This window comes from Sorex fumeus, unplaced genomic scaffold (assembly GCF_029834395.1).
Source record: "Sorex fumeus unplaced genomic scaffold, SorFum_2.1 ptg000131l, whole genome shotgun sequence".
Classification (NCBI taxonomy): Eukaryota; Metazoa; Chordata; class Mammalia; order Eulipotyphla; family Soricidae; genus Sorex; species Sorex fumeus.
In genome coordinates, this window is record NW_026606188.1 from 38,489,262 (window position 1) to 38,504,528 (window position 15,267).

Genomic DNA, 15,267 nt, shown 5'->3' on the forward strand with positions numbered 1-15,267 from the left:
ATCTCTCCAATCATAGCTACTCCAGAGACTGTAACTGTCACTGTCACTGTCCTCCCACTGTTCATCAATTTACTCAAGAGGCCCAGTAACATCTCCATTGTGAGACTTGTTGTTACTGTGTTTGGCATACTGAATACATCATGGGTAGCTTGCCAGGCTTTGCCATGCGGGTGAGATAATCTTGGTAGCTTGCTGGGCTTTCGGAGAGGGGCAGAGGAATTGAACCTGGGCCGACCAGGTCGGCCGTGTGCAAGGCAAATGTCCTATCACTGTGCTATGGCTTCAGCCCGTTCCAGAGACTAATTCAACAAAACATGAAACTTTATTTCCATCCCTGGACTCATAAAGTCTTGTTTCTCTTACACGTGGAATTTCCCATGCAGTTCTATTTTATTTCTCTCTTAATAAGCAAGAAAGAATCCTTCGTCTACAGGAGGGAAAAAGATGGCCAAGCTAAGCAAAGAAGTAACTGCCTCTCCTCAAGAGAGGGCTTGCAGTGAAGTAGAAGGTAGGCTTTAAACTTGAATCATTTCCATCCTGTCATATAATAACAATTGTGAGAAAAGACTGGGGGTGGGGGGGGGGGGTAACTGATTTAGCACAGTGATCAGTAAAGAGCTCTCTCAGAAAGTGACATTTAAAGCCATGATCTGTAGGATAATGAACCAGCTGCCCAAACTGCAGGAGGAAAGGCTAACGCAGGAAGGAAACCCTGTGTATTCCCCAGGGACTGAAACAGTCAACTAAAGGAAAATAAACACGGGCCAAGTTTATGGGAGACGGGGCTGGGACGATGGGCAGAACCAAGATATGGGTGATTTTCTTAGTTTCCACACACAATTATTTCCATATTATACACAGTCAACAAATCAGGACACATGCAGATAACCCTGATTTCCTAGGGAATGGATTTGGGAGTGGACAGGAAATGTCACTGCTAAGTGAAAATGGTGAGGTATAATCTAGGAAGGAGAGGATGGAGAACACAGGAAATGGTTTCATTTAATCTGCAGTGACTGAAGAGAAGTTTGATTACCTGTGAAGATAGGAAGGCAATTCTTGGCCTCCATCAATTTATATCTGAATAAAGAGTGATAGGGAAAAATAATATGTGGATAGAAATCTCAATAATTCAGAGCCAGAGAAACAGTACAGCAGATAAGGAGCTCACTTTGATCATAAGAAGTCCATCCAGGTTTGATTACTGTCACTCCTTAGGGTCACGGAGCTGACCTGGAATGATCCCTGAGTGCAGAGACAACAGCAAGTACTGAGCACTGCCGGATGTGGTCCCCAAACAAAAACAAAAACCAATACCCAAAGAATTCCGTTTTGAGGGGACAGAAAAAGCACAGCTGTTACCTTGTGTCAGCTGGTCGGGTTTCATCTCTGGCATCACATACCATCCCCCTCTGAGTACCACCAGGAGTTAGCCCAGAGCACAGAGATAGGAGTAACCCTTGAGCAATGTCAGTTGTGACCCCAGAACAAAATAATTCAGTCTTGAAATTTAATCTATTATATATTAACTAAAATTATGATATTTAGAAGTTACAGTCTTTAAGCTCAATTGTAACAGCTTCCTCATTAATGTACAATAGTGTCTGACAACAAACAAATATTCAAGAAATATTTGCAGAATCAATGCAATTACCTCTGGTAATGATCTCTCTGATACTTTAAATATCTAAGCAATATCTTTTGATTAAAGTAAATTATGCTCGATAAAATACAATCGTATATTTGGAATGTGAAAAACATACTCATTACCGTCATAATACAAATGACAAAAGGTACATTTCAAGAAAATGATTTTGTCTAGCAGAGTCTGAATTTAAGGAAAATAATTTGTAACTTTGTTCTGTCTGACCTCTATTTAAGATTCTTTTTCAAATTCTGTGGCACATGGGCCTTCTATTGTAGATGACCTCATATTTCTCCTGGAAGCAGGTGGGGAATAAATTAGAAAGACTGACAGTGGTTCAGCTTAAATGTGATACATAGAATCAAATAATCACATATCTGTCTCATGTTGAGATCACTCTTTTCAGGGGGGCAACCTGGAAACAAGATTCAGAGGATGCAATCCAGGCGCCAAGATGCAATGCAGGCCCTGTCTCAGAGTCATTCCCCAGCCCCAGACTGTCTACACCCGCTTTTCATTCTCTTCTTCCTCTCCCACTAGTCTATGTAGTTAATAGGTAACTATGCTGGCTTAAAATGTTGGTAGGCATTAATGATCAGTGTAAACCTGTCCCTTGGGAATTCACATACCAAGTGATAGCACAGCGGTAGGGCATATGCCTTGTGTGCAGCTGGCCTGGCTGAGCCGGGTTTGATTCCTCCGCCCTCTTGGAGAGCCCAGCAAGCTACCAAGAGTACCTCGCCTTCACAGCAAAGCCTGACAAGGTACCCGTGACATATTCAATATCCCAAACACAGTAACAAGTCTCACGATGGAGATGTTACTGGGTCCTCTCGAGCAAATTGATGAATAACAGGAGGACAGTGCTACAGTGCATTTCTGCACATAGTCCACAGTGAAGACAAGGGGAGTAACAATGGTGCAAGCATCCCCAAAGGGCCTTCCCATACTCGAGGAATTAAATATGCATTGCTAAACTGTCAAGAACTGGGTCAAACGAGTGAGAAGCAGTTCAAGGCAAAAAGTTCAGTTGACAGAACTGGAGCAATAGGACAGTGGGTAGGGCATTTGCCTTGCACAAGGCTGATCTGGGTTCGATTCCCAGCATTCTATATGGTTCCTTGAGCACCACCAGGGGTAATTCCTGAGTGCAGAGCCAGGAGTAACCCCTGAGCATCTCCAGGTGTGACCCAAAAAGCAAAAAAAAAAAAAAAGTTCAGTTCACCTCAGTACACTACAGCAGGGAGTTGAGAATCGACCACTTTCTCCAACAGACATATAAGCAGTGCTCCTCCCCTCCCCCCACTGCTCCCTACCCCTATATTATTTTTTATTATTTCCTCCAACTCTTTCTTGAAGAATCCAAGTCTTTTAATTCTGTGATAGTTTCTATCATATTTCACTTTGACTTCCTCTTGGAACATTTAGGAAACTGTCTGATCCTCCGGGTCCCTCCTAGTCACAGTGGGAGAAAAAAGAATAAGAGAGCAAGAGGGAGAAAAGGCATCTGACTCCAGTTTTAGATAATAGGATTTGATTCCTATCACTTATTTTAGTACTCCCTTGGATAAAGAAAGTGCTATAAACTTCAACCCTGAACTCTATTCTTAATCCTACAACACTGAATTTGTACTACTTTGCTGAAAATCTCCTGAGCTTGCTAGCAGCATCTCCTGAGTTAAAAAAAAATCAGCATGACAATATTTATTAATTTAAATCTAACAGAAAGGTTCATGAAAACAAACTGGATATAATTATTTGAGGGAAACATCCATAGCTTCCTACTGTTGATTTGGGGGTCACACTTGGAGGTGCTCAGAGCTTCCTCCTGGCTCCGTGCTCAGGAATCACTTCTGGCGGGCTCAGTGGACCATATGTGATGCTGGGAATGGAACCTGAGTCAGCATGCAAGACAAGGGCCCTACCTACTGTACAATTTCTTTAGCTCTCCATAGCTTCCTAATTTTGAATACAGCTATAGGGACTTCCATACACATTTTCTGTCATCATTACAAAAACCGGCATAAAAAAATGTGCAATCCTATTTCACAGGCAACTATGTGAAATTTTGGTATTGACAAAAACAAAGCCATCTTGGGAATAAATGAGAATAAGCAACATGAATTGATCAGTCTCTTAAAGATTTAAAGATTCTTTAGAGCAGGCCCACCAGAGTAATGCCTCTTGATCATTATCTGACTCACAACAACAAGTCACTCCAAACAGTGACTATCACAACAACCTTAAGACAATCCGTTCTGCGAAGGGATCTAACAGGACAAAGGAAAAAGGCCTTCTTCCTGCCACCCTATTCAAGTGGGTCACTGCTGTTTTTCTCTCTGTTCAGCCTTTCTTACAGAAGTTTGCCAAGTTCTGATGTGGTTCGCTGCACATTTTAAATCTGGAAGTGGTTGGTGGCCAAAGAAGTTCAGATTCTTGCTACGGAGCAAGGACGGGGATGTGTCTGGGAAAGGAAGAATCTGAGATTTAGGTCACCACTGGGGAGGTGATTTGCGTTTACTAGATACTTACAGTTTATTCACGCCTTTCTATGGTCTTTTTTTTAATGTTCTAAATTAAGAGTGATATTTTAAATGCCTTAAAGGTGATCTACAATTTTTTTAAATAAAAATGATCCAATCATCCTATAAACAGCAGAACTGCCATCTCCTGTAAATAGAACTGGCAAGCATTTCATCAGTCTTAAAATATCACCTTTCTTGATTTCCTGCCATCACCTCACCAAAGCCTTCCTTTTCTTTTCAGAGTTCCTTAAAGCAACACTCCAGAGTGTTCTAGGAGGACTTGGGGGCCAAGGTTAACATGACAAAGACAAGAGGGAAAGGGCCTGTGGCTTATTGTTTTTTTGTGCTTTGCCCTGAATGCTGCAGATTTTCTTAGTTTTCTTTTCCAGGGATTACTGAATAAGTGGACTAGAGCCTTACATAATGGATAACAAAGCAATTTTTGATCCATAGGCAAAATCTTAAGCTTCAGCACTTACCTAAATTATTTTTATTTTCCTAAACACAAGACAGGCAAGAGCCACCTTGCAAAAGCTAGAAGCAGGATTTTCCTGCACAATGAGTTTCAAAAAGAACAGAACATAAGTTCTGATGCTGAGTAAAATCCTGGCTAATTTTATTTTGATACTACTGCATAATTTTTCTTATTGAAGTCTTCAACTTTGACTTTGGGAAATTCTCAAAAGTTACTTCCACCATCTCACCATCAGCAGTCAATGAAACTCTGACATATTTCTTTTACAAAGTCATTTCTTTGGGTGTATAATTATATTGTAGAGATGCTTAGAAAATATTCAAATATTAAGAATTCTAGGATCCCTATGTATTCTATAACTCTCTTTCTTATGGTAGAATATTAAATTTCATCCATATTCCTTTATGGGCATAAGTGTAAGGTAATTACCTTAAATTGCCCTAGACGACCCAATTCTCCCTTTGTCCATACTGAACCTCAATTCCTAGCCAGGCACAATCCATCCTAAAGCTTTGTCATATGTGTCTTTCTGATTAAGTCCTGCTCAGTAGGATTTCTCGTGGATTTCTGTCTGTAGGGCACACACAATGGTGCTCAGTGCTACTGGCTCTGTGCTCAGGGATTATTCCTGACAGAATTTGGGGTACCTGGGATTGAACCCAGGTTGGCTGCATGCGAGGTTAAGTGATCTACTCACTACAGTATCGCTCTGGTGTCAAATACTTGTCAGTTTTATATAACAAAAGTATATCGTGTATTTACAATGATGCCCTAAAAGAGGGATGACCTTTTGCTTCCCAGAAAGTAGATTTTCTAGCTGTCTTGGATAAGCTTTCTTGGATACCATGGTGACCAATCTGGAAGATGAAAACAAACGTCTATAATGACAAAATGAGAAGATTCAAATATTAATCCTTGATGATAACCCAGAGAACTGCCAAACCACCCCTCATCTACCTGTCCCAATTACTTAATGAAAGAGATAAAGCATTCATCCATCCATGCATACTATATACATAGTGTTTACTATTTGATTTACAGCAACTGAAAACCTAAGCATAAAGGTAAATGTAGTTGTGGCTATAAAATAGCCCAAGGATCCTGTTTCCACTGGGGCAAGAGTTTTTACTCTCCTCCACAAAGAATTCCGTAGTATCTCTAAAGGTTTTATGGCTGAAGAGAACCCGTACAAAAAGGCAAGGAAAGGGACCCATATAATAAGGCAAGACGAGCATCCTTCTCCAAGTAGCGAAGGCTTGAGATCAGTTTAGCCTATGCACATTATAACTAGCCTAGGTGGACTGCCAGTCCTATTCTAATTTCTCAACTACAAGTGCCCTCCATCAAGTGAAAAGTCAATCTAACAGCACACTACGGGTGTAATTAGGACCAAGGGTTGACAAAAACTGAACAGAGTCCACCAGATTCATGACTTGTATCTAAAATCAAAGAGGACTTCATAGAAAAAAAGTCACAGCACTAATGCACAAAACAGGCTTTAATTTATAAAAAAAAAAATACAGCAATTAAACCATGTAATTATTTTAGTTATAGGAGTTACATAAGTACACTCGGAGATGTCCTCTAGCTATGGCTACTCTCATAGAGTGTTAGGACCATAAATACAAAATCATATTAAAACAACTGCAAGAGTAGGCATAATATATTATTTGTTCAATACCAGAAGACTGTTGTACTATTTGGTTAGCTACATGCTTGACATATATCATTTGGAATTTTAAATGAGTATTAGTTTCCCTATTTACAGAAGAAGAAACTGAGACCTTGAGGCATGAAATAAATTAGCTAAAACAACATAGTTTGTAATAGTAACTATAACCGAGCCCAGAATTTTCTATAAACTTAATTACCTTGCAACACAACATTAGAGAAAAAAATTGTAAAAAAAAAAACTATTTTTTTTGTCTTTAAGACTACCATGAAATATTCTGTTCCTATCTCCACTATATATTAACATAAATACTTCAGAACAAAGCAAACATAAAAACCTGGGTCTTTGTCCAGAAAGAGTAAATAATGCTAGAAGACAAATGAAATAAATCACATTCTTTTTTTTTTCTTAATTTCATCTTTTGCTAACAGTTTCAATATGAGGCTGACCTACATGTCCCTATATCAAGGGTCATTATACTCCCTTTAATCTGTAAAATATTAAGACTAAAAAGAAACCCCTATAATGAAATGTTCTCGTGTAATTACATCTCTTTATGCCATTCCTTTGGAAGCAGGTCTGATTTATTTCCTACCTCTTTGTTGAGCGTCCAATTTAATAAAAAGAAAGAACACTGAAAGAAATCAAGCCCTTAAAAGCATTCATTGGATATGTCAAGCCATTTATCCAGGAATCAAATAAGAAATGACTTAAAAACAAAAACAGGGGAGAACTCAGTCTTTTTATTAAAAATAAAATAGTTGCAAACATATATATATATGAATATGTGCTTGAGGGTTCTATATTTAGTATATATAAAGCATAATAATTACATTAATATTTTATCATTAGGATAATTAATATTTTCTTGGGAAGCTGAAGGATAAAGAAGTAGATTATGCCCAGAAAATGCAGTAAAACAGAAGGTTAGAGCTCCCTCTTTCTTTTTCTTGAAAAAATTCATCAGAAACTCTCTCCTAAGGGAGGAAAGTTATCAAACAGCCAAGGAGCACTCAAACTCAAAGTAAATTATTTCTGCAATCTCTATAGATGCCACAAGCATTAGAGTACATTTATTGGTTACTTCTTATGAATAGTCATTATTTGTTAAGAGATTGAAGTAGTAGAGAAAGATATTCTAATAGCAGAAAATACTCACAAAGCCATTTCAAATTGCTCCAGCCATTTTTTCTTTAAATCCTTTGTTTTGCAATAAAATTCTAAACCGTTTTGTCCTTGGGTATGGATGAGGTAGAAGCCATAAGACCACTGTTGAAATTAATATCATACCGGTTAACACGCATTAAACATCTATCCAACTTTTTTTCAACATCGTAAGTAATCATCGTCAAACCTTGTCAGTGTAAATAACTGAGTTTATTATATTCCACTTCACAGATACAACAAGTTCTATGCCAAGTACATTTCACTGTCTTTAAGGCATTAGGTTAATCATATCAGTTCTGGCCCTGACCAATTATTTTTCACAAACATCTGCTCCTAGTTAATCTCTAGAAACTAAACACCTGTATTAATAAATCACCTTTCCTGAATGTATAAATGCATATACTTCAATATATGATCAAAGTTACAAGTAAATTATATCTAGTAGCTTCCAAAATTTTACCTTCTTATTTTCTTTATCAGTCGTAGGGTTGTTGGCTATTTTATACTGCTGAAGATCTATTATTTCCTTCATTTCATAGTTATCACCTTTTCTTTTACAGACAATTACTGCCAAATCAAATAAGAAGATATGCCTGGAGAGTGGGGAGCATGGGGGAGGACACAGAAAAGAGACAGAAGTATGCATATTAATCTTCCATGGAAGAACTTATTAAATCAACTATTTTCCCTTTCAGCTCAAGATAAAGGCCATGTGCAGAGTAGAAGGAATAGCACGTACGTTGGCATCACCCTTGAATAAACAAATGCCTCCAGCACCTCAACTTCCTCATTTAATACGAAAAATAAGCAAATCTGGGGATGGGGGTGTAGCTTAAAGGAACTGAGCACGTGCTTAGTATGTGCAAGGCTCCAAGTCAAGTCCCCAAGCTCAAATTCCATTGCCACTAGGCCCCAGAGTATTTGGTGGGTATCCCTCATGGTACCCAATGCCCCAGAGCCTGAGTACCATAGAGCTGGATACAATATGCTAAACTCCTCTCATTCACTACCAGGATGGCTGGGAATGGTCTCTCCCCCAAATCTCTCCCGGCACAGCTGGACTAGCCCCTATTAAAAATTAGGCAAAATTATAGCAAGAACGAGATGGTGGCTCTTTAAGGAACAACTAAGGGAAGCCCACAAAGCATTCTTCAGGAGCGACTACTCTTGCTTTATTGCAAAACTGAACATTTACAGTGTCACAGATGAGAACTATAGCATTTCACTTCTACTTAGGGTACCAAGGATTAGCCAGAATGCCTGGAGAAGCATTCACCCCTTTCAAAAAGATGACTTAGCTTCACAAAGATGACTCAGTTTCACAAGAATGACTCACTCAAAGATGACCTCAGGACGATCTGCTGAGTTAGGTATTGTTATCATCTTCATTTCACTGGGTAAGACACTGAGGCCAAGAGGCATTAAATAACTTGTTTGAGGCCACAAAGCCAGTGTGGGTGAGAGAGAGAGAGAGAGAGAGAGAGAGAGAGAGAGAGAGAGAGAGAGAGAGAGAGAGGTGCCGGCCATAGAGGCAGGCTGGGAGAGGGGAGCAAAAGAGGGGAGGAATACTGAGGACACAGGTGGTGGGAAATGTACTGAAGGGAGAGGTGTAGGAAAATTGTAAGACTGAAACCCAATCTTGAACAGCTTCGTAACTGTGTATGTATCTCACTGTGATTCCATTACAAATAATTAAAATTAAATTTTAAAAAAAACAGGATGTTGTTCTTTGAGATCTAATGGACTGCCGGGACCACTGGCTGTGGGATGTATAAGCAAAATTGTTAAATTTATATGCTAGCATGTTTCTTCTTCCTTGTCAATATCAATGTGCTCCGTGGGAAAAATACTTCAAAACCTTAAGATCCAGTACCAAGACTTGCATCTTCTTGTAAACCAGTGTTAACACCTATACATTTTTTAAAACAGTGATAATGATGCATTCACATCGCGCTAACAGTTGCATCATTTCCTAAGCCTGTTTTGCTGCAGAAGCTGAAAGCATCTGCAGCTTCTGAGAGCAACCTGAAGCGCCTGGGTGCCTGGCAGAAGCAAGAGGTGATGCTGCCCCCTGCTGGCTAACTTCCTTACCTTCAGAAGTTCCAGAAAAGAGCCTTTTAAACAGCAAGACGCCTATGACAATTTGCATCTGTATAATTAGAACCTCCAGGTCAAGCTCACTAATCTTTAAGGGTTCCAAACAGAAATTTCCCTCAAGCAAATCTCACTGAATGGTCTTCACTTCTTTCTCAAAACACTATGGTTTTTGGTTTAAACCTCATACCAAAAGAAACAACAACAGAAAATCAAACTGTGCTTTTATGGTTTTCAGTTGTAACTTTATTTCTATTCTTTTCATAACTCGTACATTTTAACTATGATTGTCTTCACTTTTCCTTCTTAAGAACTTAAATTCAGACAAATCAATAGATACAGAGCAGGGAGGACAATACCTAATAAATCTTTATGAGAAAATTTTAGAAAGCCTCTCTCTCCCCTTTCCCTTGTCTGAGGGAACTGTTTTTAAGATGTTTTCAATCTTCCCTCTCTTGATACTAATCCCTTATTTTGAAAGTAAACACTGCTCCTCCCTCCCCTCACCCTCACCTTTCTTGTTTGGTATGTTTGTCAAGAGTAGTGATTCGAATTTCACCATCTCCCTGGGGTCTTCCAAACAGCAAAACAGGTTGGTTCTAAAATGTAAAACATTCATCATAACCAGGCAGAAATAGAAACAAATTTAGAGAATATATTTGATAGACACAGCGACAGCATTCCATCATAAATTTTAACATTTTTCACTTTCAAACACACGTACTCCAAGAAATCCCAGGTCCCTATAACATACTTTTTAGAAGTCTGTCCTTGGTCAGTCCAGGAGGGATACTGATGACACCAAATAATTTTACTTAAAACCCTAATGGGGAAGTTAGTTAACAAAATAGAAAACTGAATGAATTCAAAAATTTACAAGGAAATTACAGAGCTAATATTTAAGAACATCTATAGTGTATCAACCACTATTTTAAGTTAAGGATAAAATGATACAGAATTCACCCTCATGGAACAGCTGTTTGAACACTCCCAATTGTTGCCCACCTCTAAGGATTTCCCTTGCAATGGCTTCTGTTATTCTTGTCTGTGACTGGCTTCATATCCTTTGTGTTCAAATGGATATTTTTCTAACCAAAACTCTTATTATTATCCTCAACTGTAGCACCCTTTCCATGGCATGGATCTCAACACAGAAATTTCTGCTCTCTGTGTAAAGTCTTCTCAACCACAGAGATATATTTGTTCTTAGTTATAACCCAACCCCAAGTAAAAAACCTAGCACATAGAAGTTTCCAGTAAATACACATTAAAATGAATAAATTAGGGGCTGGAATGATAACACAGCAGGTAGGGCGTTTGCCTTGCACATGGCCCAACCCGGGTTTGATTCCCAGCATCCCATATGGTTTCCCAAGCACCCCCAGTAGTAATTCCTTAGTGCAGAGCCAGCAGTAACCTCTGTGCATCACCAGGTATGACGCAAATAAAATAAAATAAAATAAAATAAAGAGTAAATCCTGAGCACTTCTAAGTGCACTTCTGTGCCCCTCCTCCACCCACCCACCCACCAATTTAACAAGAAATCTTCAGTCAATACAAATGAGAGTGAAAAATAAAAAGGACTCGATGCTTAGAATTCGTACTGATACTCCACATAGATACTCTCAAACAGAGGAATTCGGGAAAAGAAAAAGGAAGAAAACTTGGAACAATGAAAATCTGAAGTTAGCTATCTTTTCTTCAAAAACAACTCAGAATTCTCCTCGCCACCAACCCCCCACTTTGCAGTGAAAAAGCTGGGTAGCATGATAATCACATACCAAATTTTCTATAGATAGCTGAAACTGTTTAATTTCACGAAGGGTCTCATTATCTCTTTTCACTTCATTCACATATTGTGCCAAGTCCTGAAGAAGAAAGAGAAGGGTGCAAAAACAAAGGCACAATAAGATTAGAGGAGAGATGAGAACTGTTTGAAAGAAAACACATTATTAATTCCATTAGTGGTAAAAGTAACCACCATAACTTTTCAATGACAATAAAAGTGAATGTCCAATCAGTCAAAGCTGCATCTCAAAAGCAATTTATAAATGTCTGGAGTACAGCTGGGAAGACTGAAGCGGTGTCATTTACCGCACTACTGCAGAAAGTGAGGATGCAGGAAACACAAAAGCAAACACAACAGGCCACCGCACAGAGCAGTGACACAGGAAACAGGGTCAGAAAAAAAAAAGTAAATTCCAATCAGCTGAATAAGTGGCCTAGAGAGAATTACATCTATCCCTGAGTCAGATTAGAATAAGGCAAGCAGTCAAATTAGACCATGAGCCTGGGAGGGGCTGTTTTCTGCGATCAGTGTATTACTTCCTGGGATCATTCAGGCAAGGAAGCAGGTTTGGGTTCCATTTCAAATGTCAGCAAAAGAGAATCAAAGGAGAGGTAAGAATAAGAAATTCTGGAGCACTGAAATGAACAGAAGTGAGCCACCAATGCCAAGTTCTCCAGGTGCTTTCACTTATTTTAAAATGGCCTTGATCATAGAGTGGGAAACATTAGCTAATCTTTCCATAAAGCAAATAGCTATTTATATTAGAAGTGTTCCAGATTTCCTATTTTTTATCTCTGAAGTCCTTTACGTTTCTCTATACCCTCTTTAATTCACCGGCAGCTGCAGAAGTATCATGAAAAGCAGTTCCTAGCTCAGTTCCTCTAGAGAGAAGTCGGGGTTTTCATAGGTATACCTACAAAAGATTTCTTTAAAAATTCAAAGTTGGCATGACCTTTCCATAAAAAAGTAATAAGAAACTGTGCGGATGCTTCCTGACAGGATACTAAAATCAGCTAAAAAGTAGAACTGACACTGAAATTGGCACAGAGAAGCAAATAAGTAATGATGGGTGGCTAAAGACATGACAATGAAGAGTTGCAATGGCATTCTCTTTTTGAGACTATTTATTTTTAAGTTAAGGAAAATATTTCAAAGCCATCTTAGTGTAAGACAGAAACTGGGGTTTTTCCATATTCTTCAATGTGTTAAAAAAAAAAAAACTCTGCCCAATTCTACTATAGTTAATTTTCAGATTTACCCAAAAGACAGAGACCCAAACTAAATCCTCTTTCTAGATACATAGTCTCAACAAAGGTAAACATGGAAGATCATCCTCACTTATGAAAAACTTTGGTTTCTGCATCCTCACTTTCCTCAGGGGTATGGTAAGTGTGGGGGAAATGTGAGACCAGTTCCATGAAGTTGTCACTTACTCTGACCTGTCAACTTACTCAAACAAATTGTTTTCCCTTAGTAACCATGAAAGGCATCTGAAATAAGACCATTACATTATGAAAGTTGCTATTCTTTCATAAATATCTGACATTTTCATATATCTCTTGGTTTTATGTTTTGTTATCTAACAATAAATCTACGAAAGAATTTGTCAGGATAAAAATGCCCAGTTCTCCCCCAACAAAACTGAAACTAAGTATTCCTATATATTGCAATATATAGCACCATGTCATACATGTGAATTAACAGCATGTATTCTTTTATTTTTAGGCAAAAATTTAGAAGACAAGTTTGTGAGAAATTTGCCTTTTACCTTCATTGCATCGAGAGCCAGTTTCAGGTTTGACTTCTCCAAAGGATCGGTGGTGTGTTTGACCAGTTCCTAGACAGAAGACACAGTCGACAGAGATAAGTACTACCTTCGCCAAGTTAAAGACAAGGGAAAAAAGTTAAAATAGATCATTTTGATCATCATTTATACCGCAACATAAAAAATCTGACTTGACAACACTCTACATTTTAGCAGATATTTCAACTTACATGAGAACCAACTGACACCAAAAGAGCCAGAGAACAAAACTTTAAAGTGTCCGCGACTCAACTATCAATCTGAGTTCTCTCCCAGACCTTGACAACAACGTTCTTCCCAGATGTTGGATGGATCTCATTGCCAACTGGATGGATTCTGCTTCTACACTTTCACACTCAACTTCTCTATCACTTTTGATGACTAGACCTCTCTTTAACATCAGGATATGGGATCGCCTGTGGTTGTAACTATTTGTTAGTCCATTCTAAATTTCTATTTGTCCGTTTTTCAAAATTCCTTATCTCTACCTTAAAGAATCACTGTTCCCTTGATCTTCACTTCACCCACTCCCCCCCCCCCCTTATACTACATGCCCTACAAATTGAACCAAAACTATTATTCAAATCATTGGTATTTATCTAATGTGGCAAGCACTCTCAACACCATATGCTTGGGGTAAGGGATATGGCCTGTAGGGATGGGGACTATCTAATGTGCTGACGTCCATCTCAGTGTACACTGGCTCCCCATTATAATACCACTGGAAGAGGTCCTGGTGGTTCCCAAGCATCATCAGGTTTAATCTACAAATCCATGGAGCCAGGCTCAGCATGGCTGCAAGTAGTCACAGAAACTACCCCTAACCTGGATGTGTCCGCTATTAAGACTTCTGCTTGTTGCTCAACCCAAAATTCACACAAGTTCCAGACTTCTACACCTACGAGAGAGTTGAAAACTCAGTCCGATTGGGCCCTCCAACCCAACATTCTCAAACAACATACGTTCACCACCATTCTATTCCTTTCCTATGTTTAGACTGAAGGTTCTTCCAACAGGTTAACCCATAAGAGAACTATGTTCTCCTGAAGTTAACACTGAAAGCTCCTCCCTCAAAACCACTCCTCTTAGTAGAGGTACTTGCTTATTTACAAAGAGATCATAACGGCAGGCCTCTGATCAGCCTTCTGGCTAACAACTTCTGCTCACTACAAACTTCATTCTGTGGATGCCAGAATTCGGTTTCTAAAGTGTAAATCATGTCCTGTCTCTTTCTCCTATTTAGACTTCTGTGGTGAGCACAAAAGCATCTGGTTGCCATCTATTCCTCTTAGATAACTTGTGATCTGAATTCCATGACTATCTCCTAAATTCTCTTTCTACTTTCACCCAACAATCTAGTTCATATACGCACTAAATTAATTCCAGTCTCAAAAATATTTTCCAAGAACAAGAAGAGAGTAGAAGGGTGAGGGTTGCCCCAACCCCAGTTTGACCTCTGGCACCACTTGCTATATATCCCTCCCCTCTGCATCCCAGCATTGCAGGGTTTAGCCATGTAGGTGCTTGAGCATTGCCGGGTGGCCCTAGTGATCCCTGACACCAGAGGATCCATGCAACACCACATCCTCGGACCTGCAAACTGAACCATCAACCAGGATAACAGGGTATCACTGGGGGTGATCCCCAAGGGCCTCCGGAGCACCACGTAGGAACCATCTTCCTTTCGAGACTACATTTTAGGAACTGAAGTGCATGGACATAATGTTTTCTCTCCTCCTTCAATCTATTGTAAAAACTCTCAGTTTTCTTTTAACCCTCAACTCAGGCATCAGTCCTCTGAACCCCTAGTCTCATTCAGCATAAATAGCTCTGCCTTTATCGGTATCACCTCTGGACCCTCTGTCTCAGTCACAGTGAGCTACACTGGGCTAATGACATTCTGCATCACCATTTCTGTGCTCAAGAGAGGGCTGTATCAGGAGACCTGAATGATGTTTGTAGGTGACGAAAACCCTGAAGGTCTCTGCAGAGTTTCTAGTTCAAGACCCTAAAACCCTGAATCTGTTAAGTAGAATGAACATTTTTAAAGGTATATACTTTTTTTTAAAGTATGGAGCAATGTTGCCAAGCAATGT

At 39.2% G+C, this 15,267-nt stretch overlaps 1 protein-coding gene across 2 annotated transcripts in view; it reads right to left on the reverse strand.

Moving 5' to 3' along the window:
• The window catches only part of VAV3 (vav guanine nucleotide exchange factor 3), a 397,225-nt gene that overhangs the window by 185,751 nt on the left and 196,207 nt on the right, over nucleotides 1-15,267 (reverse strand). For both annotated transcript variants that reach the window (XM_056139015.1, XM_056139014.1), the window contains exons 11-15: nucleotides 13,136-13,204; nucleotides 11,360-11,446; nucleotides 10,092-10,177; nucleotides 7,945-8,077; nucleotides 7,477-7,586 (exon numbers count right to left, since the gene is read on the reverse strand). In XM_056139015.1, the coding sequence (XP_055994990.1) occupies nucleotides 7,477-7,586; nucleotides 7,945-8,077; nucleotides 10,092-10,177; nucleotides 11,360-11,446; nucleotides 13,136-13,204 (485 nt within the window). The remainder of the gene's footprint in view (nucleotides 1-7,476; nucleotides 7,587-7,944; nucleotides 8,078-10,091; nucleotides 10,178-11,359; nucleotides 11,447-13,135; nucleotides 13,205-15,267) is intronic.